The sequence below is a fragment of the Hippocampus guttulatus genome, chromosome 1, assembly GCF_054856545.1.
Source record: "Hippocampus guttulatus isolate MCC_2025c chromosome 1, RoL_Hgut_1.0, whole genome shotgun sequence".
In the NCBI taxonomy this organism is placed as follows: domain Eukaryota; kingdom Metazoa; phylum Chordata; class Actinopteri; order Syngnathiformes; family Syngnathidae; genus Hippocampus; species Hippocampus guttulatus.
In genome coordinates, this window is record NC_141261.1 from 36,468,178 (window position 1) to 36,495,918 (window position 27,741).

The 27,741-nt window shown below is 44.7% G+C and overlaps 1 protein-coding gene across 2 annotated transcripts; it reads left to right on the top strand.

Moving 5' to 3' along the window:
• Positions 1-20,170: 20,170 nt before the first annotated feature.
• Positions 20,171-27,324, top strand: abcb6a (ATP binding cassette subfamily B member 6 (LAN blood group) a). 2 transcript variants are annotated; one of them, XM_086128632.1, is made up of 19 exons: positions 20,171-20,424; positions 20,580-21,100; positions 21,924-22,064; positions 22,155-22,344; positions 22,430-22,522; positions 22,898-23,090; positions 23,646-23,767; positions 23,853-24,028; positions 24,777-24,902; positions 24,987-25,063; positions 25,141-25,204; positions 25,277-25,362; positions 25,437-25,494; positions 25,566-25,670; positions 25,771-25,945; positions 26,038-26,150; positions 26,239-26,333; positions 26,397-26,465; positions 26,545-27,324. In XM_086128632.1, exons 2-19 carry the CDS (start codon positions 20,585-20,587, stop codon positions 26,702-26,704), a joined length of 2,559 nt encoding a protein of 852 aa, XP_085984758.1. In that variant the 5' UTR covers positions 20,171-20,424; positions 20,580-20,584; the 3' UTR covers positions 26,705-27,324. The 2 variants fall into 2 exon arrangements, with proteins under 2 accessions (XP_085984758.1, XP_085984767.1); XM_086128641.1 differs by having other exon boundaries at positions 20,583-21,100.
• Positions 27,325-27,741: the final 417 nt, after the last annotated feature.

A 27,741-nucleotide genomic window follows, 5' to 3' on the forward strand; every position in this document is an offset into this window, starting at 1 on the left:
TCGTGTTCCTTCTTTCTGATGTTTCCATCACTTGGGACCGCTACATCCACAACAATGGCTTTCCTCTGCCCTTTATCTATGATCACGATATCTGGTTGGTTCGCCATTACCATCTTGTCAGTCTGGATCTGGAAGTCCCACAGGATCTTCGCTCTGTCATTCTCCACCACCTTCGGAGGTGTTTCCCATTTTGACCTTGGGGTTTCCAGTCCATACTTCGCACAGATGTTTCGGTAGACTATGCCAGCCACCTGATTATGGCGTTCCATGTAGGCTTTCCCTGCAAGCATTTTACACCCTGCAGTTATGTGTTGGATCGTCTCAGGTGCCTCTTTGCACAACCTACACCATGGGTCTTGTCTGGTGTGGTATATCTGGGCCTCAATGGTGAGGGATGGGACTCACCCAGGATGGCTAACCGAAGGGCGAACGATCCTGATCATGAAGGATCCCTCAAAGGGTGCAGTCCCATCCAACTATCCGCCAATAACCTGTCTCTCCACAACATGGAAGCTCATGTCAGGCATCATTGCGGCTAAGATAAGTGGACACATGGATCAATACATGAGCAAAGCACAGAAGGGCATTGGTAGAGATACCATAGGAGCCAAACATCAGCTCCTGGTTGACAGAACAGTCGCACAAGACTGCAGGTCCCGACGTACCAACCTGTGCACAGCCTGGATTGATTACAAGAAAGCCTATGACTCAATGCCACATACATGGATCACTGAATGCTTGGAGTTGTATAAGGTGAACAGGACCCTAAGAGCCTTCGTTGCGAACTCGATGAGGATGTGGAAAACCACACTTGAAGCCAATGGCAAGCCACTTACCCAAGTGTCCATCAAATGTGGCATATACCAAGGTGATGCACTCTCCCCACTGCTGTTCTGCATAGGACTGAACCCCCTAAGCCAAGTAATCACCAAGACAGGCTATGGATACCGCCTCAGAAATGGAGCTACGATCAGTCACCTCCTCTACATGGATGACATAAAGCTGTATGCTAAGAGCGAAAGGGACATAGACACCCTGATCCAAACAACCAGGATCTACAGCAGCGACATCGGGATGTCATTCGGGCTTGAGAAATGTAGTCGGATGGTGACTAAGAGAGGAAAGGTAGTCCGCACTGAAGGGGTCTCACTCCCTGAAGGAACAATAGCAGACATTGAGGACAGCTACAAGTACCTCGGTATACCACAAGCCAATGGCAACCTCGAACTGGCAACAAGGAAAGCGGCTACGGCCAAATACCTCCATCGAGTGAGGCAAGTCCTAAGAAGCCAGCTCAATGGCAAGAATAAGACCCGGGCAATAAACAGCTATGCCCTGCCAGTGATCAGATACCCTGCAGGAATAATAAGGTGGCCAAAGGAAGAGATTCAGACCACGGACGTTAAGACCCGAAAGCTCCTAACCATGCACGGAGGTTTCCATCCCAAATCCAGCACCCTGAGACTGTACGCAAGCCGAAAGGAAGGAGGCCGTGGACTAGTGAGTGTGAGAGCCACTGTCCAGGATGAAACATCCAAGCTCCATGAATACATCAAGGAGAAGGCTCCAACGGATGACGTACTCAGAGAATGCCTCAGACAATGGGGAACAGAAGATGAGGCGCTGGAAGAGGGACCATCATGGGAGAACAAGCCCCTACACGGAATGTACCACCGGACCATAACTGAAGTGGCCGATCTCAAGAAGTCCTATCAGTGGCTAGAGAGGGCTGGCCTGAAGGACAGCACAGAGGCACTCATCCTGGCTGCTCAAGAGCAGGCCGTGAGCACCAGAGCCATTGAGGCCCAGATATACCACACCAGACAAGACCCAAGGTGTAGGTCGTGCAAAGAGGCACCTGAGACGATCCAACACATAACTGCAGGGTGTAAGATGCTGGCAGGGAAAGCCTACATGGAACGCCATAACCAGGTGGCTGGCATAGTCTACCGAAACATCTGTGCGGAGTATGGACTGGAAACCCCAAGGTCAAAATGGGAAATACCTCCGAAGGTGGTGGAGAATGACAGAGCGAAGATCCTGTGGGACTTCCAGATCCAGACTGACAAGATGGTAATGGCGAACCAACCAGATATCGTGATCATAGATAAAGGGCAGAGGAAAGCCGTTGTAGTGGATGTAGCGGTCCCAAGTGATGGAAACATCAGAAAGAAGGAACACGAGAAACTCGAGAAATACCAAGGGCTCAGAGAGGAGCTGGAGAGAGCCTGGAAGGTAAAGGTGACAGTCGTGCCTGTGGTGGTCGGAGCACTCGGGGCAGTGACCCCCAAACTAGATGAGTGGTTGCAACAGATCCCGGGAACAACATCGGACATCTCAGTCCAGAAATGTGCAGTGCTGGGAACAGCAAGGATACTGCGCAGAACCCTCAAGCTTCCTGGCCTCTGGTAGAGGACCCGAGCTGAATGAGGGACAGACACCACCCGAGGGGGGGTGAGACGAGGAATTTTATATATATATATATATATATATATATATATATATATATATATATATATATATATATATATATATATATATATATATACACACATGGCTCTCACTGAAATACATTTCCAAATATTTTGCTCTTATGGCTCTCTTTGTCAAAAAGGTTCCCGACCCCTGCCATAGACCAATGGTTCTCAACCTGGGTTCCATCGAACCCAACAGTTCGGTGAATCAGTCTCAGCAGTTCAACGGAGCCTCTGCCTTGGAGGTTAAGACACACCCAACTCAACATGTCATTTAGTTTTGACACGCCCGCTGCAGATGATCACATTACATTGCTTGTCCAATCAGTGCTGCGGGAAATTTAGTTCGCTGAGTCGTCAACGTGCGACTGTCGTGGTAGTATATCGTGTGATTTTTTTTTTTTTTGAATTTTTTTCAATCCATGCAATGTTGAGCAAAAAAAAAAAAGAAAATGGTCAGACGAATATGGATTCACATGCATCACAGAACGTGATGGGACTCAGCGTCCTATCAGCATGATTTGTAATGCCAAGTTGAGCAACTCTCGTCCCGCACCGGAAAAACTGAAGGAACAATTCTTGAATCATATTTTTATGTTTCACTCATAAAGGGTTCTGTGACTGTGCATATGCACTGGTTGGGTTCGGTACCCCCAACAAGGTTAAGAACCACTGCCATAGACACATTGGGCCAGGGGTGGGCAAACTTTTTGGCTCGGGGGCCACATTGATTTCTAAATTTGACAGGTGGGCCGGGTCAACACAAGCTATGGTACATATAAAAAACTGCACACGTTGACAGTCCATACCAAACATAAACAGAACAAAAGCATTGAAGTATTAACATTCTTTTTTTTTAATGAGAACAGTGAAACAACTGTGGTATATGTCCTGTATGAACGTCCATGTATGTTAACAACATACATGTATGACAAGACAAGCAACGAAGTGCAACAACATATTGCCCAAAAACAGTTTATAACACAAAAACTGCAGCATACAGTAGAGGTATATGAACAAAATACAACAAAGTTAGGACTATTTGCTACAAAATGAGACGAATAAGAGACCTGGAGGCTTTTCTTTCCACTCACTCACTGTCTCTAACTTAACCTCCCCTCGATCACCACACATGACAGCATTGATGTCGTGCAACGAACTTTTGAAGCCAGCCAAGGGGCGCTTCGATATCCTCGATGCTCATAGTTAGCGCTATGGAGCTCGCCTTCTCTCTTATTGGCGGTCCAACTTACGGAACGTTTTTTGCATGATAACAGTCCAGTCAGATTCCAGGAAACGTTCATTTACTCGACTGTCTGTCAAGCCGCAAGCAATTCACTGTGAGCATGGAAATTGCCAGAATCGGACTGAGCAAGAATCGCGTACTTGTTTTTCAAAGTCTCGTTCATTTGAATCTTTCCGACTCCAAGTGTCTCCTGAATGTTTCGTACTTTGTAACCCGCTTCGTTTAATCAGATACATATCACTTTCTCTTCCGCGGTCATGACTGGTCCTCTTCGTTGACATGCCATGATCTACAGGACGTAAATGTAAATGAATGAAATTAGAAAACTTTTGCAATTCCAGTAAAGCTCACTGCAATCAGGATTCACTTGCATGTCGCCATTTTGGATCCAATGATAGAAAATAGCGACACAGACACACTTATTCCGTCGTATCAAGCAGGAGTTGCTTGAGTTGGTGCTACTGCGGGCTTCCGTATGGCTTCCGGAACTTTCGTTGTTATGAATCAATTATTCATATAATATAGTAGTAGAAATTTTAATGCATATGTTTTTTTTTTGGTTTTTTTGCCGTAGTCTTCCCACCACTGCATGGGGCTCTATTTTCGTTCATTGCTCAAGTCTGGCAGGAAGTGTGGTCTAAATACGTGCAGGTACAGACTCGACTGGGTTGTGGTATTTCCACAGATGTATGCAGCTTGGTGCAGTGAAAAACAGGTATGAACACAGCTGCCTTGATGCCCCACCAATCAAAGCAGCTCCTCTCATTCCTATTAAAATTGGCATTTAAGAGGTGCAGTCCTTGATGAGACAGGTAGAAACGGATTTGCTTAAGTCCATGCAGGAAGTGGAAGCACGCAGGAACTGCAAGTAGACCTCGGGCAGATTATGTAAATTGGGAGATCATCTGTGTTAACCACCACATCTGTGTGTTAACCACCACAGCTGTGACGTGGCCAGCTTGATGATTTCAAAAATATGTTCATCCACTCATCCATTATTCAAGCCGCTGATACTCATGAGGGTCGCGGGCGTGCTGGAGCCTATCCCAGCCGTCTTCAGGCAGTAGGCTGGGGACACCCTGAGCCAGTGCATTCAATTTCAAGTTAATTTCTACAATGATTCAGAGGGTACGATACACGTCATTGTCATATTTATGAATACAATGTCATCCACGACTCTAGTACGCGGAGCTCAAAATCGGCCTGGCAGCACCTTGATCAAATTCACCAAATTCACGTTACACTACAACAGTGCTTCTCAATTATTTTCTGTCATGCCCCCCCCCCCCATCCAGGAAGAAGAAAACATCTCCCCTTCCCCCGAGCAACTATAAATAGTATCATTTGTCTATAAAATTGTTATAAGTACACATTTGCATAACACGGTATCCTTATTAACGTAAAAAAGAAAGAAATATGGACCAACTTACAACAAAGAATAGCTTTAGTGACTGTAACAGAAAAGATTTTAAGATTTTAAGTGCATCTGAAATTCAAAGGAAAATTGATCCTGGAACACCAGAACGCCCACCAGAGCGGTCTGCCAAATTCCCAAACAGGCAAAACAAGGCTTGCATTGGCTCAAAAAACAAGATGCACCAGTTTTTGTACCTGCAAGAACAACTGCAACGTATCTGAATATAGAGTCATTTACCTTGTTATTCTGCTATGGGTTTGCTCTATTTTTTTCTTCTTTTTTTTTAATTTATTTCTCTTCTGTTCTCACTGTCTATCCCCTCAGAAACCTTGTTCTGCAGTAAAAAACAATGCAAACAACCACAGAGAAATTATTCTAAACTCCTCGATTGCACAATTGTTCCAGCATAAAAAGGCATTCAGATTCACCTTGCTGCATTGCCCTGGAGCTGTTTTACGCACATTGCATGTTCAACAAAGAAAATGAAAAGAATGATTGATGGTTTACTCAACACAATTCTAAAAACAGCTCAAATCATCTATCTGAACTCTTGAGCGTGGGAGCCAAAACAGCTAAACTCATTGTATTTCAGATGTTGAAAGGAATGCTGTTGATGTAGTGATCTTGATTCAAATGCTTTCAATGTATGAACGAACCAGATAAGTCTTGTACGGTACTTTCAATTTGTGATGATCTCAACAAACTTGTCAATCTCGGGAGGAAAATAAGTTGGTACAGGTAATGACAAGGGGACTGTCAAGAATGCCCATGGGGCAAATTTGTGAATAGCTGTGCTCATCAGTAAAACCCCATATCTGGCATAAGTGCATCATCCTTGATATTTTCTCTACATCCATCCATCCATCCATCCATCCATTTTCAACACCGCTTATCCTGAACAGGCTGGAGCCTCTCCCAGCTGTCTTCGGGCAGAAGGCAGACTACACCCTGAACTGGTCTCCAGTCAGTCGCAGGGCACATGTGGAGACAAATAACCATTCACACTCACATCGACACCATCACTGAATGGGAATCAATCGCACGCTGCCCACTCACAAATCAGGTGAGTGTACCACTACACCACTGTTTCTCAAATAGTGGGACGCGGGGGGGGGGGGGGGGGCGTTTGACCTCGGGGAACAGGCTTTTTTAATTTTTTTACTGTCCTAAAATAACATGCAGTTGCACCTCCACTACGTTAGGGGACAGTGGCGCTCTCATTGGCAGAGTTTGCGCAGGGAGCATTCTCAGGGAGGAAATATGACGAGGGGCCTGGAGCGCTTGGCTTCAATGTGACTGCAGTGGCAGACGAGGAAAGATCGATGTGCTTACTGTGTCTAAAAATTTTGGAAGCAGACAGCATGAAGCCAAATAAATTAAGGCGTCACTTAAAGACATTACAAGCTGCTTGAGTTTTTTTCAGCGAAAACGTGCCGAATATTGCAGAATATTGCCAACAATTATGCCGCTTTGGGACATGTGAATCAAATGTCTGTATTTTTGTTTTGCTGGTTAAAGTTTTTTTTTTTAATATTGTGCTCTTGAGATAATGTTGGTGATTAGTTTGAATGCGTTATTAGTTATTGATTTTATGTAATTTTATTTTTCAGTATCGTATGGTTTGACATGGTCAGTCAAAAAATATTTATTGTTAAACTAAGGATTTCATGTTATTTTTGAATTTCAGATGCACTTTAAATCTTTTCTGTTCCAGTTACTAAAGCTATTCTTTGTTGTAAGTTGGTCCATATTTCTTTCTTTTTTTATTCTCTTATACGTTAATAAGGATACAGTGGTATGCAAAGGTGTACTTATAACATTTTTATAGACAAATGATATTATTTATAGTTGTGCGGGGGTGGGGCGAGATGTTTTCCTCTTCCTTGGGGGGGCATGACAGAAAATAATTGAGAACCACTGGACTACACCATCAGCAACTTTTCCTTCCATAAAAAGGGAAATTGCATCAGAAACATTTTCAATTGGAATGCAAAGAGATGCTACAGAATAGTTGAATTGAGGAATATACTACTCGTTAATACAGCATGCAGCATGGTGAAGTAGGGGTGAGCACATCTCCCTCACAGTTGAGGTCTGAAACGATGATCAGGCCCTCATGTGTGGAGTTTGCATGTTCTCCCCTTGCATGCATGGGTTTTCTCAAGGTACTATGACTCATTCCTGCATTTCAAAAACACATATGTGAATAGTTCTTTGTCTTTACATGCACTGCAATTGCCCGCCAACCAGTGTCTTTCCCTTTTGCCCAAAGTCAGATACTGTACAGATGTGGACAATTGGATTTGTTACACAGCAAGAGATGACTTCAGATTCGTTTAAATTTGACACTGAGATGAGGTGCAGTCCATGCATATCGACAGTGACAAATGACACTGATGTGAAGATGTAGATTTGTAAAACAATTGAAAATTGCTACAAGGAGCATGCCAGGCAAGTAGGAGGCAATGTCGCTTTGTGAAGAATAAGCAGGGCAACTGTAATGCATGCAGTTTCACTGAACGCGTCTGTGGTGTATATGTACACATGGCTGGAGAAGAGTAAGGGCGCCTTTACATGAGAATGATCTCATCAAAACAAGAGTCTTGGTTTCCTTTTCAAAGAACAATATAATCAATCATTCACACAGAGCAGCTAAAACAACCTCCATTTTGCATACCGAAAAGTAAATTTGTCCAAATGCGCATTTGTAATGCTCTACGCACCAAGTACTGTATTTGGTTTGAGAAAGGTTTGCCAAAAAGACAGCTTTTTGCAGTTTTCAGTTAAAAGGCCATCTCATTAAATGGCCCCTAAGTTTCTATCCATGCCATCAGTGATACAGGAAGGATTTTTTCGCTCATCATTCTGATTCAACAACATGTGGAAATAGCCTAATCTTCCAAAAATAACAGGGTAACATTTTGTTATTGGTTTTAACTCAGTCCAGAACAATCATCATGGTCAGATGCAGTTTAACTATAAAAAAAGAATAATTTTCATATATACAAGGGGTAGGGAACTCTGGTTCCTCGAGGGTCATATCCTGCCTGTTTTACCTCTCGCTCTACTTCAACAGACCTGATTCAAACGATCAGCTCATCATCAAGCTCTGTAGACGATCAATTGAAGCAGGTGTGTTGGAGTAGGGAGATATCTAAAACAGGCAGGAACCAGAGTACCCTACCCCTATGTTTTTTACCCTTAGTAGCATTCATACAATTTCAATTGGCTAGTTATAGGTCAATTGCACCCTTTCCCGGATTTAGCGTTGATTTGATGACTCTAAGTCTCATCTGCATGACATGATGTGCACCTGTACAATGGAACGGTGTGGAATTCACTGTAGACTAATTTGAGGCAACTCGTCATGATAATTAAACATGCATTCATGTGAAAGTGTGCACAGTATTGTTTCCTGCTCTGGAATGATGCCAGCCTTGTTTTGTTGATTCTCATTGAGCTCTTTATTGCTAGCGTGATCATAAACGGGTCGTAAGCCACCAGTGTGGCTGTTATGGAGAAGAGGGAAGTGGGAGATGAGGTGTTGGCTTGTGTGGGATAAGATCCTCGATGTGCTTGGCGTGGGTGGGTGGCTGTTAATGGCACAGCTAATATTTTATGCCTGTGTATGTGTGCTGCTGTAATGTGATGACACGCTTCTTCACTTCCATGATGGTGCCACAATGGAGAAATGAAACCGAGGAAAAAGCAGAATTTACAGCCCCATGCTGCTGTGTTGAGCTCCAGTTAAAAATCATCCAAACTGGCAATGTAACCATCTCTCCACACACACGTGCGCGTGCGGGCATACACAGAAGCATTATCCTGCTTTTTCTGAATATTGTAACACAGGAAACTGGAACATTGGCAGTTCCGGTTTTGAAAGATTTATCGCTCATTTCTCTGTATGATACGTTTTGCATGCCGCTCATAACCACATCATTTCCACACGTTTCAACAATCAGAATACATGTCAAGTGAATCAAAGAGTAAAGGCTGGTATGGTAGTGAAACAGTCCCACTGCTTATTGTCAAGAAGAATAGGGGCTTGCTCGTTTTGCTTATCATTCCTTCTCGAGTTACAGTTTGCATCCCCCGAGACATAACAGTACCACGGTACTGAGACGCATGAATAAAGTCAAGTAAACACATCAGAATCAAGTAAGCAAGCCACACAAAAGACCTTCCTCCCATGACCAAGGCCAGGCACGGACAAAAAACAGGGAGAATGAGAGCATATAAATCCTCTGACAAATGTCAAATCAATATCCTGCCTTTCCTTTGTTGCAACTGTTTTGACTTGCCGTCATCATGGGATTATTTGTAAATGCAAAAATTCTCAAGAGGATGGAGGCAAGGGAGTGTGCACCACCGAACCCTCGTTTCCCTCCAAACACACCTGGGGAGGAAAAATAAGTGTATGAGTGGTTGGTTGGTTGGAAGCTGTGTGTTTGTAATTTGTAGAGGTTGTGTGTCTCTCAAGTGCATAGGGAAAACCTGCTTGTGTACTTGTTTTGCAGAAACAGCCTGAGAACTGCCACCTCTGCCTGTGCAACATGTTCACCTCTTGGTGTTGTGAAAACAACCTGAAGCGTTGGCATGGCTGAAGCATGTTGCACGTGACAGCATGATATGCCAAAGATAGTCAGTGCAAAATGATTCTGCTGTTTAAAACTCACAGGTGCATCCGAATGAATTAAATTCTTGAGGAAAACCTAATTAGTTCCAATAGTTCAATTGAAGAAGTGGACTCATTTGAAAGGTTCACGACACACGGTGAAACATTTCATTTTCTTTTTTAGAATTTTCATGATTATAGTTCAGTGTTTATATGATATTGAACAAAAAACTGAATTTGCCATCTGTAGATTTTATCATCTTACACAACAAATAACAGAAATTAGATAATAATTTGCCTTCTGAATTTGTATCTTCATGGGTTTGATAAGTTTAATCATAAGCAGTTTTCCTGATTGAATAGAAGTACAGATTTTTTTTTCATAGTATAATTCATTAAGATGCACCCTTATATGAGGCCCATGCACTAATGTGCTTTGGGATATTCTACTTATGCACATATAAATATTTTTACTTGCTATTGGTCCGAGCTTGGTTCTCAGCATGGTTTATTTGGAGTGTTCCAGGTTCCTCGACCACTACCAACTCATGCAAATTAAAACAGCTACAGTATATTGGGTTTTAATGCGAGTGTGAAGGCTGGCAACCAGTCCTGGGTGCACCCCACGACTCACTTATGAGCCCAGTGTGGATGAAGACAAGTGCTAAAGAAAATGGAAGATCGATGCCATTGTAAAGGTCGTACCTAACACAAAAAGCAAATTTCCCCAGTAGGTCACCCATGGCAAACAGGTCCTAGGTGAGGGACCAGACAAAGCACGGCTCACAAAGCCCCTTATGATAAATAAAATCGATGGCACTCAGTTTCCCTTGCCCGGACGCGGGTCACCGGGGCCCCCCTCTGGAGCCAGGCCTGGAGGTGGGGGCTCGTTGGCGAGCGCCTGGTGGCCGGGCCTACACCCATGGGGCCCGGCCGGGCTCAGCCCGAAGAGGCAACGTGGGTCCCCCTGCTCATGGTCTCACCACCCGTGGGAGGGGTCAAAGGGGTCGGGTGCAATGCGAGCTGGGCGGCAGCCAAAGGCGGGGACCCTGGCGGTCCGATCCTCGGCTGCAGAAGCTAGCTCTTGGGACATGGAATGTCACCTCTCTGGCAGGGAAGGAGCCCGAGCTGGTGTGTGAGGCAGAGAATTTCTGACTGGATATAGTCGGACTTGCCTCCACACACAGCCTGGGTTCTGGTACCAGTTCTCTGGAGAGGGGTTGGACTCTCTTCCACTCTGGAGTTGCTCACGGTGAGAGGCGCAGAGCAGGTGTGGGCATGCTCATTGCCCCCTGGCTCAGTGCCTGTACATTGGGGTTCACACCGGTAGACGAGAGGGTTGCCTCCCTCCGCCTTCGGGTGAGGGGACGGGTCCTGACTGTTGTTTGTGCATATGCACCAAACAGCAGCTCAGCATACCCACCCTTTTTGGAGTCCTTGGAGGGTGTGCTGGAGAGTACTCCTGCTGGGGACTCCCTTGTTCTGCTGGGGGATTTCAATGCTCACGTGGGCAATGACACCGAGACCTGGAGGGGTTGGGAGGAACGCCCCCCCCCGATCAGAACTCGAGTGGTGTTTTGTTTTTGGACTTCTGTGCTCGTCACGGACTGTCCATAACGAACACCTTGTTCAAACATAAGGGTGTCCATATGTGCACTTGGCACCAGGACACCCTAGGCCGTAGTTCGATGATCGACTTTGTGGTTGTATCATCGGATTTGCGACCGCATGTTTTGGACACTCGGGTGAAGAGAGGGGCGGAGCTGTCAACTGATCACCACCTGGTGGTGAGTAGGCTCCGATGGTGGGGAAGATGCCGGTCCGTCCTGGCAGACCCAAACGTATTGTGAGGGTTTGTTGGGAGCGTCTGGCGGAATCCCCTGTCAGAAGGAGTTTCAACTCCCACCTCCGACAGAGCTTTTCCCATGTTCCGGGGGAGGCGGGGGACATTGAGTCCGAGTGGACCATGTTCCGTGCCTCTATTGTTGAGGCGGCCAATCGGAGTTGTGGCCGTAAGGTAGTTGGTGCCTGTCGTGGCGGCAACCCCCGTACTCGCTGTTGGACACCAGCAGTAAGGGTGCCGTCAAGCTGAAGAAGGAGTCCTATCGAGCCTTTATGGCCTGTGGGACCCCAGAGGCAGCTGACGGGTATCGACTGGCCAAGCGGAACGCAGCTTCGGTGGTCGCCGAGGCAAAAACCCGAGCGTGGGAAGAGTTCGGTGAGGCATATGGAAGCCGACTTCCGGACGGCTTCGAGGAAATTCTGGTCCACCATCCGACGTCTCAGGAGGGAGAAGCAGTGCACCACTAACACTGTGTACAGTGGGGATGGGGCGCTGCTGACTTCGACTCCGGACATTGTGAACTGGTGGGCAGAGTACTTCGAAGACCTCCTCAACACGTCTTCCTTGGAGGAAGCAGAGTCTGGGGACCCTGAGGTGGGCTCTTCTATCTCTGTGGTTGAAGTCACCGATGTGGTTAAAAAGCTCCTCGGTGGCAAGGCCCCAGGGGTGGATGAGATCCGCCCGGAGTTCCTCAAGGCTCTGGATGTTGTGGGGCTGTCCTGGTTGACACGCCTCTGCAACATCGCGTGGTCAAGGGAGAGAATGCCTCTGGATTGGCAGACCGGGGTGGTAGTCCCTCTTTTTAAAAAGGGGGACCAGAGGGTGTGTTCCAACTACAGAGGGATCACACTCCTCAGCCTCCCTGGTAAGGTCTATTCAGGGGTGCTGGAGAGGAGGGTCCGTCAGGAAGTCGAGCCTCAGATTGAGGAGGAGCAGTGTGGTTTTCGTCCCGGCCGTGGAACAGTGGACCAGCTCTACACCCTTAGCAGGGTCCTCGAGGGTATGTGGGAATTCGCCCTACCAGTCTAAATGTGTTTTGTGGACTTGGAGAAGGCGTTTGACCGTGTCCCTCGGGGAGTTCTGTGGGGGGTGCTTCGTGGGTATGGGGTACCGAACCCCCTGATACGGGCTGTTCGGTCACGATACCACCGATGTCAGAGTTTGGTTCGCATTGCCGGCAGTAAGTCGGAATCGTTTCCAGTGAGGGTAGGACTCCGCCAAGGCTGCCCTTTGTCACCGATTCTGTTCATAACCTTTATGGACAGAATTTCTAGGCGCAGCCAAAGCGTTGAGGGGGTCCGTTTTGGTGGCCTCAGTATTGCATCCCTGCTTTTTGCAGATGATGTGGTGCTGTTGGCTCCTTCAAACAGGGCTCTCCAACTCTCACTGGAGCGTTTCGCAGCCGAGTGTGAAGCGGTTGGGATGAAAATCAGCACCTCCAAATCTGAAACCATGGTCCTCAGTCGGAAAAGGGTGGAGTGCCCCCTCCGGGTTGGGGGGAGATCTTGCCCCAAGTGGAGGAGTTTAAGTATCTTGGGGTCTTATTCACGAGTGAGGGCAGGAGGGAGCGAGAGATCGACAGGCGGATCGGTGCAGCGTCTGCTGTGATGCGGACGTTGTATCGGTCTGTCGTGGTGAAGAAGGAGCTGAGCCAAAGGGCGAAGCTCTCAATTTACCGGTCGATCTACGTTCCAACTCTCATCTATGGTCACGAGCTATGGGTCGTGACCGAAAGAACGAGATCCCGGATACAAGCGGCCGAAATTAGTTTTCTCCGCAGGGTGTCCGGGCTCTCCCTTAGAGATAAGGTGAGAAGCTCGGTCATCCGGGAGGGGCTCAGAGTGGAGCCGCTTCTCCTCCACATCGAGAGGAGCCAGATGAGGTGGTTTGGGCATCTGATTCGGATGCCTCCTGAACACCTCCCTGGTGAGGTGTTCCTGGCATGTCCCACCGGGAGGAGACCCCAAGGAAGACCCAGGACACGCTGGAGAGACTATGTCACCCAGCTGGCCTGGGAACGCCTCGGGATCCCCTGGGGAGAGCTGGAAGAAGTAGCTAGGGAGAGGGAAGTCTGGGCTTCCCTGCTAAAGCTGTTGCCCCCACGACCCGGCCCCGGATAAGCGGTAGAAGATGGATGGATGGATGGATGTATAACTTTCCCATGCCTGCAGTGTAGCTTGGCATCCTTGTAACAATCATCACCTAGAATTGGAATACTCCCTGCTGGAGACGTACAAACATTAGAATGCGCTAGGCTGAGAATCAGTTTAGGAGAAACGAAAGTTATGATATCACACCTTGCGTACCGGTACTGCCCTTCTGATGACGTAAAAATGATGTGATTCTCTTCCTGCTTCGCACTCGTGACCCGCAGCCATTGTCTGTAATTCACGGGCGCCTGGAATATTCTGTTTTTAAAGGCTTCGAAGGAACTGTTCATCAATTCCAGCCTTTATTTGAAGAACCAATATTCTCCTCGTCCGAAATTCAACGAACACGCGGGGAAGAGGAAGCCGCTCTTCCCACAACAATTGGTGACCCCAACGTGATTTCGGATTGAGGTTTCGGTCAACAAACAGAACATCGGGCGCTCACAATTGAGAAGGTAGGGGACAATTGTCCTCTAAATTGATATTCTGTCTGTGGGCTGAGATCAAGGTAAGAATTGCGTCTTGAATTGATATTCTAAAAAGATAAATTGTGGCTGGATGAACAATCTAATGCGCAATTAATTGTAACTTTGTTTTAAGAGATTTGAGTATAAAAAAAAAGAGAAGAATAAAGAAGTTCGCAGATAAAGAGTACAGAGAAGAATACAGTGATTCCTCGCTATTTTGTGGTTCGTTTATTGCAGCTTCAGTGCATCGCGGATTTTTTCAAACATATTCATAAAAATAAAAAAAAGATTTTTTTTTCTTATCCTCCTGACTACCAGGAAAAAAATAATGTTGTCCAATCACATTTATTTCGAAATTCCCCAATCTATGTGAAGTAATTGGACTACTCAAAAGAAATTTTGAAATCCAACTACATTTTTTTAACAGGCTCAAATACACTTAAAACAACACTTTAACGTGTTCATAAGAGTCTTATAATTAAAATGCCAACAGCATTTCAAGACAAAATGTGTTTGATAAAAAGTATGACTTTTCCTCTTCCCATGTTACGTCGTGTGGACCTGATGTGGACTTTTTTCAGCATTTTTTGGCCACGACATGCATCAAGGAGGAGACTCTGTACTCGGTGGTTGCGCCTTCTCGGCAGCACGGGCATACCAGCACTGTTTTTGACTGGGAGGAATGTCGGCGCCATTTGACTGTCGTTGCTGGACAGTCCCGGGGCGCTTGTGTCTTGCGCCTGTAATGGGCAGCATTTTTCACAGCCCCGCTTTGTTCAGCGGAGAGATCGGTGCTGTTGAATGGTCTGCGGCTGGATGGATGTAAGTCTCGAGGAGCCGACGAGGAGAAGAAAGGAGCGTTAGCGCGGAGCGCCGATGCGGATTTGGAACTGGGAGTCGCGGCTTGGAGTTTGAAGCGGATTACGTGGGACAGGAGAAGTGAACTAATCTCTTTTCGTCAATGGACGCTAAAGCTTCGTGTTTGCTTTCAAAACTTAGCTTGTAGCAGACGTGTGCACATTTTCAGCATGACGTCTCTGATCCACTGGTGAAAGGATCAGAGACGTCTTTCATCTATAACTGCTTCAGACAACAAAGTGTATGCAAAAAAGTGGGTAAGATTGCACGACTGTCTGTGTCTTATGTGTTGTGTTGTGTTATGTTATTTTTGTTATTTTGACTTCAAAATGGCGCCACGAGAGTGGCTGCCTTTCCAGCAGCTCCTATATTTTGTTGTTCTATTTCTTCCTTTCATAACTTTGCTGCTGTGAATTGGGAATTTCTCCATTGCGAGACTAATAAAGGTTTTCTTATCTTATTAAAAGTGCTTGCACTGAGGGAAGCCATTTTCTTACTTTTTCTAACCCCTACAAATTTGGTATCATTGGAAAGCACTGAATGTCCTCTTTAGAGTAAAAAAGGAGTTAAGGTGATTGGAGGCACTGGGTGGGAGATATTTAGGTTCACAAATGTCCTCTACAGAGGACAAATTTGAACTACTGGTAGTCAGGAGGATATACAGGTACATGGAGTACAGTTCTGTATATGTTGCTCTATGTGACTCGCTGTTATTTTGCAGCTTCTTGCGGACCGTTTGCAGACTTTTTGCGGACTTAAATATATATATATTTTTTTAACCTGTATATGTTAATTGATGACATGAGTCATGATGGCTGTTTGAAAGTGCTCTATAAATACAGTTGAGTTGAGTTGAGTTGAGTTGTGGCTACTGCACTGATGGGAGGATAACACCTGAACTATTCTTGGTGGCTGCCGGCATGGCAAAGTTTTGTCCCGAACTAATACATTGTCAAGCTTAGTGGGCGAAGGGTAACATTTTTCCAAGAGAAGTGCATCACCATCTGTTACAATGAGTGTGGTTGACCCCATGCATGCTGCTGAGGCCTCAAGTCTCTGAAAATTAAAGCAACCCTATCCAATCCCCTGTAAGGGAGTGTGCGCTACTCTGGAGGGGGCTTACCTTTGAATCAAGCTAGCACACTAGCTTGATGTCTTCCGTCTTTTTCAGCTTGACTCAGAAGATATGTGTGACTCACTTTAAAAGCTCCCATTCTTAAAAGGAGAGATATATAAGAATATAGAAGCAGTTACCAATTGTTTAAAAAACATATCTATGACTTGTTTTCATCAAAATACACCAAAGATCAATATTTGTATCTTATTTCAGACCCTCCTTTATTTGTGTCACTTTAGCCACTTTAAAGGGCCACGGTGAGTGACTGTATTCCCCGTTCCATATACGACTTAGCCAATCGTAAGTTCGGCTTTTATTACCATGAATAACAGAGGTGCAGCCCTGGCATCACAACGAGAGTGGCTTCTACTTGCAGGAGCAGAGTTGGTGTGAGTTTTGCCATAAGTGCAATTAAGTCATTTTCACTTATGAAGGCAGCATTTCATACACAGTTTCTACTTGATAATTCCTCTGGATGTTTGCCCATCTTGTTAGGTACGGGTTGAGGGGAGTCTTAATTCAGGAATTTATTTGCAAAATGCAACAAAGAGACTGAGTGCCACAATCAAATATCATAATTAGAAAAGTTCACCCCCAAACAAACATGAAACATTCAAAATGCAACATGAACAAAGAAACACAGACACGCCACCACAGAAGACCGGTGACAATGACCAGAGACAGGGTGAATGAAAACCAGGAAATAAATAAACAGACTTATGAAACAATTAGGCACACCATGACAAGACACAAGTGACTGGAAGGAGCTGATTGGTTGATATTAAGGGAGCAAAACTGATGTAACCAAGTGCAAACAAAGACATTACAAGTAGACAGGGAAGGCACGAACAAGAGACCCATGCAGGAACACAAAACTCATGATAGCACACCAATACTAAGACCAAAACACAAATGTTGTGGTGCTGTTTCAGTGTAAACCAAAACCAAAACTTAAAAACACACATCATAACAAAATGTACATTTTACGTGTCCCCTATAACCTCCCACAGAAAAAAAAACCCTGAATAAATACGATGCCCCTTGCTGTTTCTGACTTTTCCAGCTGTCTTCGTGCTTGTGCAGTGTGGGCCACACAATAGATTGATCATGGCTGAGTATTAGAGATTGCAAAACAAGGACTGATTTCACAAAGCTTCTATCGTGAGTACTACAATCTAACGCAACTGAAAGCTTTATTGATCTCCCTTGTGACTAATGAGATTGGAAGCAGCATTCCCAACACGGCTGATAGTATTCTTTTCGGGCTAAATCACAGGATTAGATTAAGGTCCACATTCTTCTCATCTCAACCTGTCACAGTCCCATATTTGCCACTCGGCCACAAGTGAACCGATAGGAGAATGAGAGACAAAAAGCCCACCTTCCAGATGTGTTAGATCCAACCGAATGTCTATGCTAAAGTCAGAAAGGCTCACAAAAGGAGTGGAAGATGAAGGCTGTGATGGGCAGGCCATCACATCTTGAGGAGGACAAAAGAGTGGGGTGACACCCAGTTGGTGGACAGAAGGTCCATTTCCACTCGCACAAAAGAACCGTGGCAATGAAGCAGATTAACAACTCTGTGTGACCATTGTGAAGGCTTTAGTCTAAATGGAAAGATTTTACACTGTGCTCTGTGTGTGCTGTGTGTGTGTGTGTGTGTGTGTGTGTGTCTGTGTGTGTGTGTGTCTGTGTGTGTGTGTCTGTGTGTGTGTGTCTGTGTCTGTGTCTGTGTGTGTGTGTGTGTGTCTTTCTCAAATCCTTTGCACTCTCCCCTCGGGAAAAGATGATCCTCTTTATTTCCTTCCTTTCATATGCAGGTATATACTCACTTTCTTGTGAGCCTTTCATTAATTCCTATTCAAAGGCCAGATGAGACAGCTGGCTTTTCAGGCATTTTTTTTTCAGAACACTTAAATTTTAAATTTCAGGAAAACTGCCTATCCTCTTTTTCCTGTACAGTATGAGACGGCGCTCTAAGTTATCTGTGTGAAATTGCATTTATATTATGTGCCGTCTATCATGTCACAGTAGTTCTGTAGCATTCTTTTTCAGTACCTATTTGGGCTGGTGTGTGGGCGCTCGCGTTTGATTTATTCTCGGTCAACATTTATACATTTGTATTTAGCCCCATCTAACGGTCAAATTTCAATATCGCAGTCATGACTTTTTTTTGTTAACTGGTGGGGATGTGAGTGTGAGATAAGATGGCGACCAGTTCGGGGTGTACCTCGCCCCTCAGGCATAGGCTTCAGCACAAGCCCGACGTTTGTTACTTTAGGCGATACAACACTGTATTAAATATGACCCGTGAAAAACATGCCAAATTAAACTGGTTATGTTAGGCAGAACAGGAGTTATAAAATAATGGGTAATTTATACACTACCTAATTTATGTCAGGTACAAGCGTGATCAAAAAAAAAAGTAAAATGTTCCTACACGCAAAAAAAAGAAAAAACAACGGTAGTATCTACTCAATAAATATCAATCCATTTTCCCATTCCAATTTATAATTCAATTATAAAAGTAATTATTTAATTATAAAACTGGATACGGTTTTATAATTAAAGATTTATGTAAATACTTGTACTGTTGTAATCTTTGTCTCAAATATCCATCCATCCATTCTCTGACCCAAGAAACAGCACCATAGCAAATCTTTTTCATCCATCTATCCATCCATCCATTTTCTAATCCGCTTATCCGAATGAGGGTCTCGGGCATGCTGGAGCCTATCCCAAATGTCTCCGGGCAGCAGTCAGGGTACACCCTGAACTGGTTGCCAGCCAATCGCAGGGCACACATGGACAAAAAAAACATTCACACTCACAGTCACGCCTGGGGACAATTTAGAGTGTAAAGAACCTGCACCATAAAGAACCTATGGTGCAGGTCTTTGGAATGTGGGAGGAAACCGGAGTACCCAGAGAAATCCCATGCAGACAGACACAGGATAAACACGCAAACTCCACACAGGAAAGCCGGAGCCGGTTTCTAACCCTGTAACTCTGCACTGTGAGGTCTACGTGCTAACCAGTCGACCGCCCCTCAATAAATATATGCTGTAAAAATAACTGATAGAATCCACTCAATAAATGTATAGTCAAAATTTGCAGCCACTTTCAGTGGATAAATGTAAATCATATATTTGGGTAAAGGGTATTTTAATTAACGCCATGTCACTGTGTTCTGAAGGAAGATAATTAACGCCATGTCACTGTGTTCTGAAGGAGGATTTCTGATCCCCCAGTTTCTTTTGATGCTGTGGCAGCAGGATGTGAATGGTAAGAGTGTTAGAGCTATCAAGAGTCAGTGAAAGCCATTCACCTTTTTACTCATATTATTTAGAAGCAAGGGCGGCCCGGTAGTCCAGTGGTTAGCACGTTGACTCACAGTGCAGGGGTACCGGGTTCAATTTCAGCTCCAGCCTCCCTGTGTGGAGTTTGCATGTTCTCCCCGGGCCTGCGTGGGTTTTCTCCGGGTGCTCCGTTTTCCTCCCACATTCCAAAAACATGCATGGCAGGCGGATTGGACACTCTAAATTGTCCCTAGGTGTGAGTGTGGGCGTGCATGGCTGTTTGTCTCTGTGTGCCCTGCGATTGGCTGGCAACCAATTCTGGGTTTCCTACTGCCCGATGACAGCTGGGATAGGCTCCAGCACCCGCCGCGACCCTAGTGAGGATAAAGCGGTTCGGAAGGTGAATGAATGAATGAATATTTAGAAGTAGACAGATTCGCCAAAATAATCCAATGGTGTTCATGGTGTATTGTCATGTTTTTATGATGTATTTTCCCTGTTGTTGTCGTCAATTCTTCGTTCCTCCTGCACGTTCTCTCAGTCCACACTCCAGTCTCGCTGGAGGCGGTAATGGATCATTAAGCTGGTGCTAGTTTGCCATGATGCCATCCCCGAACGAACCGTAGAACATGATGATGATTTCTTCATCTCCTCTTGAGGGCGCTGAATGCTAAGGCACGTTCTGTACGTCGGTTGTGTAAAACTGACGTCAATCGCCAAGGTTGTTTAGTGTGTTGTCGAACAGGAGCGCGACAACCAACCACGGACAGAACCGATGACTCACAAGTCAGTTTGTACGCCAGACGCTCTAATGTTGCTCGCCTTCAAGTTGTTTGGATCGGACAAGGCAAGCTAGGACATCTGCTAGCTTCTTTATACCAAGCTCTGCTACTGACACTTGGAGCGTGTGAATTGGTCAGTCGAGCTCAAACAAGGTAATTGTTGCACTTGATAGAACGCCGAAAAGTATGAGAGTTACGACATTTGTATGTCTCTTTGAGTTTTGGGATGTGATGTGCTTGTAAAGCAAAATCAGCAACAACATTACTTGCTCAAATCGTCCGGTGTGTTTTCTGGCTTTTCCCGACAGTAGTCATGGTGTTAGTACACAGCTATTGTGAAGCCGGATTTCCCATCTCCCACACGTGGGTGGACGAAGGAATCGCCCCCTGCTTTTACTTCACTCTGGTCCCTGCTGTCCTGCTCACCATCTCTATCTTCCTCGGCACCGTCCACTTCATCTTCTACCAGAAGTATGGCACAGCAATGGAGCCCAAGTTCATCCCCCGCTCGCGTCTCTACACGTTCCAAGTGGCCATTTCCAGCCTTGTCTTGGTTCAGTTTCTGGGTGGGATGATTTGGCGAGCCACCCAAGGAGACCAGCTCCCAGGCTATGTGGTGCTCTATGGCTGCTTCTCTGCCATAGCCTGGGTTTGGGCGCTTGCCTTGCTTATTGTCGAGAGGCGCAGGACTCTGGTCATGGATCGAACACGGGGCCACAGCGCAGCGCTACTACTGTTCTGGGCGACGGCGTTCGCAGCTGAGAACCTGGCATTCGTTTCCTGGTTCAGTCCTCACTGGTGGTGGGGCCTGGAAGACAATCAGCAACTGGTGAGAGACACTGAAATTTTGGGCAAAACACCAGGTGCACCAAAACAATCTTATAGACCCAAGAATGTTTATTTTTGCAGGACAGTAATGTAAAATTGTACTGCAACATACAGATTTGTAATATTTTTGCCCCTTTCATGTTGGTTAACTGAAGGTGACCGAATTATTAGAGACAACAGAAACATTCGTATGATGCAACGTTGTCAACCACACTGCAAATAACAACCGCAATAATAAATACCTGTCTGAACCTGTTGATTAAAACGGAATATTATTATCATTGTAAAGGTAGCTATTTTGATTCAGTTTTTGTCATAAATCTTGTTAGATTGTAGCCGGTGTGTGTCTTCCATTGGGTTTTTATCATGAAAGTCTCTTCCTCCCCGCAGTAATGTGATCATTTTTTTTTTCAAATTGGTGTGGGTCAAAGTATCGTACATTGCTCGTTGCCTCAATTTAGTGTTAATATTTAATAGTGAGGACTTGCCTGACAGTTTAGTGGGTCAGAGTCTGTTTGTTTACAATAGGTGTGTTATTCCCTCAGAGTCAATGTTGTCAGTCCTGTATAATGAGATTGCCGCCCTGACTTGCGGTGATGTAAAAAGTACTTTAGATGAAGGGCTGTGAGATGCAGGCTCTGCTCCTTTTTTTGCTGAGTCACTGTCTAACGTTCAGCTACCAGAAACTGTCAGTAAGAGGCCACATCTTGCCCCTCCCACTCCAACGACTTAAAACATGGCCTGCCTCATGTGGACAGGCTTAAGTCATTTACAGGTTAACGTTCATATTGATGTTTATTCTAACTGTCCATGAAATCTCTTAGGTGCAGTTTGGCTTATGGCTGATGCGCTATGTGGGCACAGCACTGCTCTTCTTTGTTGGTCTTAAGGCTCCAGGGCTTCCAAGGAGACCATACATGCTGCTTATAAATGAAGATGAGCGTGACATTGAGCAGAGTGGACAGGTAATGATGAGCAAAAAAACAAAAACTAAACACATTCTCTCTACAGTAGTCCATTCGGTAATTTTGACTGGCTTCTTGTCACCGTCTCAGAGCCTCTTGGGCAGACCAGATGAGAACCAGTCGACTTGGCGGGGCTTCACGCAGAAGTCCAGGCTGCTGTTACCTTACATGTGGCCTCGGGGCAGTGTCTGGCTCCAGCTGCTTGTCCTCTTCTGTTTGGTGCTGCTGGGAGTTGAGAGGGCAATCAACGTCTTTGTTCCAATTTACTACAAAAATATAGGTGTGTATACCAACAGGAGTGGTTTGTCTTTACCTGATGCTTCACGTTTTTAATCATTACTTTTCTGTCTTCTTCCCCTTCTCAGTCAATGAACTGACTGATGGCACCAGCTGGAACACTCTGACCACCACTGTGTGTATTTATGTCCTGTTAAAGTTCATGCAGGGCGGAGGTGCAGGTATGACAGACCTTTTCACACACTAGATGCTGAGTTAGTTCTTGGGTTTCATGTCAGAGTGTGTGTGTCGGTCCCTTACTAAGTGTGCAAGTACCCACCTGCACACATTAACACGCCGCTTATGACCCCCCCCCCCCCCCCCACACACACACACACACAATGTGTGGAGCAAGTTTTGACTAGTAGCTCTGCATTGATATTCCCATATTAAACCAGAAAAGGTCCATGCAAAGCACCATATGTAGAAAACTTTATCTATGAACCACCAGCTCTACTTCACCGTGTAACAACATCAAGAGACAAATATTTTGTGACATAAAAATTAAGGTGAAAAGTGTATGCGCCATTCAAGGCCACGATGACCTTCTCTTGCAGGCGCCTCGGGATTTGTCAGCAACTTGCGTTCCTTCCTGTGGATCCGAGTGCAGCAGTTCACCAACCGTATGGTGCAAGTACGTCTCTTTGCCCACCTGCACGCCCTCTCACTACGCTGGCACCTGGGCCGCAAAACCGGCGACGTGTTGAGAAGCATCGACCGTGGCACCTCGTCCGTCAACAGCTTGCTCAGGTGGGATGGCTGCGCTAATGAAGTCAACAAACTGCTGTATTTTTAGTTGTTTCATCCACTCTTGTCTTTTACGACAGTAGTTAAAAGTTGCAGATAAACAAATTTACATTTCACATTCTACGGTACGATGTGATTGAGGCAAAATTCGTCAATGACTCAACTGATCCAGCAGATGAATCGGGGATATTCAGGCGTCACAAAACTATCATCCCACACCAATGTTTTCTGTTTTCAATATGCCATGCTGCAGGAATAACGATATTTTTCAAAGATCTGCTCTCCTTCAATGGCTTTGTGGTTTGAGTCATTTTGGCATAATCTACGTGAATTGAAATATATGATTTCATTTTAAATAATTTAGTTTATTTTTTTATTATGAATGATAAAATTCTATTGATACTTTTAGTATAGTACTACATAGTGTAAAAAAAATATTGTACATATACATTTTACAATTTTTTTCACAAATAACCATATTACGTGCACAGGGTTTGGTTGTTTGTTTTTCATGCTAAAGTAGGGAAATTAGACTGAAAGATATGTTTTTCTCCACAGCTACATTGTGTTCAGCATCGTCCCAACAATTGCTGACATTGTTATATCCATCATTTACTTTATCACCAATTTCAACGCGTGGTTTGGCCTCATTGTCTTTGTGTGCATGACCCTCTACCTCAGTGAGTAACATCAGTTGGTGCTTCAGAGATCCTCAATTTTTCTCAGCTGTCACTCCCAGTAAAAAATCTTGTGTCTGTCCACCAGCTTTGACAATCATTATCACAGAGTGGAGGACCAAGTACAGACGGGATATGAATCAGCAGGACAACATTGCTAAAACGAAAGCTGTCGACTCCTTGCTGAACTTTGAGACGGTGAAATACTACAATGCAGAGAACTATGAAGTCAGCCGCTTTGAGGACGCCATTTTGAAATACCAGGTATGAAACAGCCCATTTATATTGATTAAAAAAAAAAATCCATGTCTGTTTTAAATGGTGAGATACAATAATTTCTCAAATATGAGACACATTTATTTGGGGAAAAAAAACCATCCAAATTATGGTGGTAGGAGGCTCGGCTAAAGACAGTTCATCGCAAGGTAGTACCTAGGGGTTGTGAAAATGGTGCACGTTCACTCCAATATGACATTTAATGTTGAATGCTACAAATTTATATCGACTAATATGGTGGTTTTGACATAATTCCCCCACAAAACTAAGGAACAATTAATATATTCCACACATGTGGCCTTCTGGACTTCAGGGGTTATGGTCCTTATTTATACTCCAAGCCTCTCATAGTTACGAGAAATATGTCCGATCACGTGTTGTCTATGATATACCGACTATGACTCCATTTTACAAACTCAGAAATAACATAATGGATTCTAAGCCTGTGTCATTTCCCATTTGGAAAAGAGGAGAAATCTCAGCTTTAGCTGAAGCTCACCATTTGTCAAAAAGTGTTCCCTTATCCCATGCAAGCTCAACATAATGTGCGGTTTGGAGCTTTTCTGTGATATGAATATGCAATACAAGATAAAAGAATCAAACACACGAGGTGAGTGGAGATGTAAGTGGGCCCAAGCCAAGCGCCATAACAGAGAAAAAGAACAATTTCAGTACACCGGTTAATGTAAATAATGTAGTCACTGTGTCTGATGGTTGTGGTATCTTCCCACTGTAGTCGTCAGAGTGGAAGACACAGGCCTCCTTGGCCCTCCTCAACCAAACCCAGAACCTGATCATCGGAGCAGGTTTGCTCGCCGGCTCCCTGCTCTCTGCCTATTTTGTGACAGAAGGAAAGTTCCAGGTGCTGATATTCACATGGGAAGTTTGGTGTTTGTAATAAATGTCTCAGCAATGCAAGCTTGAATTGCTCCATGTGTTCTCTCAGGTTGGTGATTTTGTTCTATTTGGAACATACATCATCCAACTCTATACCCCTCTCAACTGGTTTGGTACCTACTACAGGTAAGAACATGCAACTCCTTGTGCTTTAGGTAGCAATCATTTGCTGTTATTCAAGCAACTTTTTCTTGTTGTTCCAGAATGATCCAAAATTTATTCATTGACATGGAAAGCATGATCAAGCTTTTTGAGGAGGAGGAGGAGGTACATCTGAATCTCACAGATACTCCGACAGCTGTTATGCCCACTCCTAAAACAACTCTCTATTGCACGCAGGTGAAAGACGCTCTAAATGCTGTGGATTTTCACTACAAGCTGGGGAAAGTTCAGTTTGAGAATGTTTACTTCAGTTACACAAATGGGTGGGTTCCCCTCTGCTTTGCCATGCAAACATGATGACGGGCAGTTCCGCTCAGTGGTTGTTCCCATTTTACAGCAAGGAGATTCTCAAGGATGTCTCCTTTACAGTACTACCTGGACAGACTGTGGCCCTGGTACGACAACAAGTGTGTGAACGTAATCTCTATGAAAAAAAAAGAAGTAATTTTTGTTGAACCTTCCATAGGTGGGACCATCAGGGTCTGGGAAGAGCACCATCATCCGACTCCTCTTCCGCTTCTATGATGTTCAGGGGGGTAGCGTTCACATTGACAGTCAGGACATTTCCAAAGTAAGATTATGCTTACTTTCAGCGTGTGTGTTTCTGAAATAACTGCAGCACATAAAAAGCAGGAGGAGAGCAAATGACACCTTCTTTTCGTTGTGCTCAGGTGACGCAGACATCTCTGCGAGCGCACATCGGAGTGGTCCCCCAGGACACGGTGCTGTTCAACGACACCATCCTGGAGAACATCCGCTATGGTCACATCTCTGCAAGCGACCAGGAGGTGGAGGAGGCTGCCATCGCTGGTGATATCCATGACAGAATCATGGCATTCCCTGAAGGTGATTTGTGGATTGAGAATTATCAGTTCTGATTCATCATTTGGGTTGACAAAAGTGCAATATCATGTACCGGTAATGTTTGTCTGTGGAAGGTTATAATACTCAAGTGGGCGAAAGAGGCCTAAAGCTGAGTGGAGGAGAGAAGCAGAGGGTGGCGATAGCTAGGACCATCCTCAAGGCGCCACAGATCATCCTGCTGGATGAGGTGATGAGACGATCACAGCATGGCAAACGGGTTCCATTTTGTTCGGTTTGCGGCATTTCCTGTTTGACCACACATGGTGTCTCAACAGGCCACATCAGCGCTCGATACCCAAACGGAACGAAACATCCAGGCCTCATTAGCCAAAGTCTGTTCTAATCGTACGACCATTGTTGTAGCTCACAGGTAAAAGATACCTTCACAGGTCTTCAGTTGACCTCTAACGCATCTAATAAGCTATGTTCATAGGTTGTCCACAATCATTGGAGCAGACCAGATTCTTGTCATCAATGAGGGTCGGATTGCTGAGCAAGGACGGTAAGCTTTGCTTTTCAATGGCAGGCAACTTCCTTGTATTTGATGACACAGTAATAAAGTCACCATCTTTCTGTTTAAGACATGAGGAGCTACTGCAAAAGCAAGGCCTGTATGCAGACATGTGGGCAAATCAACAGCAGGCTCAGGCCTCTGATTCCTCATCAGACACCGAAGCCAAAGATGACAAGTCTGAGAAACTCCAGCCGCCTTCTACTCCCTCAGGCCACCATGGCCATTGAATGTTCCTTAGTTCGTGTGATGACCTTCAGTTTAGATATTATTAGAACTCGATGGCAAGTATCTTCATTATTTATTTAATTTTAATTCAAATGGTGTCTTTACATTTCTGAATGAGATACATCATTTTTTTTATAACTGGTGCAATGTAACCCGCCCTAGCGTTCACACAACACTAGTTTTTGCCGTTTATGTCAGGGTATAGTTCTCAGAATTTTATCAAGAGTTTAATACACACTCCATTTTCATTCAGTTTTCTTCTTAGTTTAAAGTGATGATATTCGTAAATAGAGTGGAGACCAACTATTCACTGGGAATAGGGACGGACACAGTTTGCAGTTGCAATTGCATTATTGTGTGTGTGTGTGTGTGTGTGTGTGTGTGTGTGTGTGTGTTACTAACTTCAAAAACTGGTCAATAAACCAGAATATAATGCCCATAAGCGTTTTACACAAAAAATGGGAGTTGCGCCGCCCAAAATATATATATTTTTTTAAATATTGGGGTGTGGGGTGGGATCTGCAAATAAGTGATTTTGTGGATGCTGGGAATGTTGAAAATTGTAATGTGGAAATGTTTCATTCAGTTTTTCATGGACATAATAATAAAGCCATACATTGTGCCCCTGGGTTTGAGTCTTTGTGATAACGCGCCTGCTTTGTGATAATGCGCCTGGCATGCTCTTGCTGTAAAAACACATTTCAACAAGTGTCTTATGCGTGTACAGTACTGCTCGAGGTCCCGTTTGGATGGCATTTTGTTTACATTTCCAGTCGCACACAATAAAATAAGTGTATAACAGTACGTTTTGTGCTACATTTCAGACATTATGCTCGCTACAAACTACACAGTGCTTTTAAATTAGATTAAATTAAAATTTTAAATTAGTGTTACAGTCTTAATAACTCATTCAAAAATATTTCACCTGAGATGAATATGTATTTTCGTCAAATATATGTAATATAAAAAATGTAACGAGCGTAATGGAGGTTCTGAGCCTGAGGATTGTAATGCGGTTTCCGGCCTTGCTGTGTGGAGT

Bases quoted from the DNA above. Each gene is read 5' to 3' on its own strand.
- abcb6a (XM_086128632.1), top strand. From the start codon at position 20,585: ATGGTGTTAGTACACAGCTATTGTGAAGCCGGATTTCCCATCTCCCAC. The intron at 22,065-22,154 runs GTAATGATGAGC...TCACCGTCTCAG, and splicing joins ACATTGAGCAGAGTGGACAG to AGCCTCTTGGGCAGACCAGA. The intron at 26,466-26,544 runs GTAAGCTTTGCT...TTTCTGTTTAAG, and splicing joins CGGATTGCTGAGCAAGGACG to ACATGAGGAGCTACTGCAAA.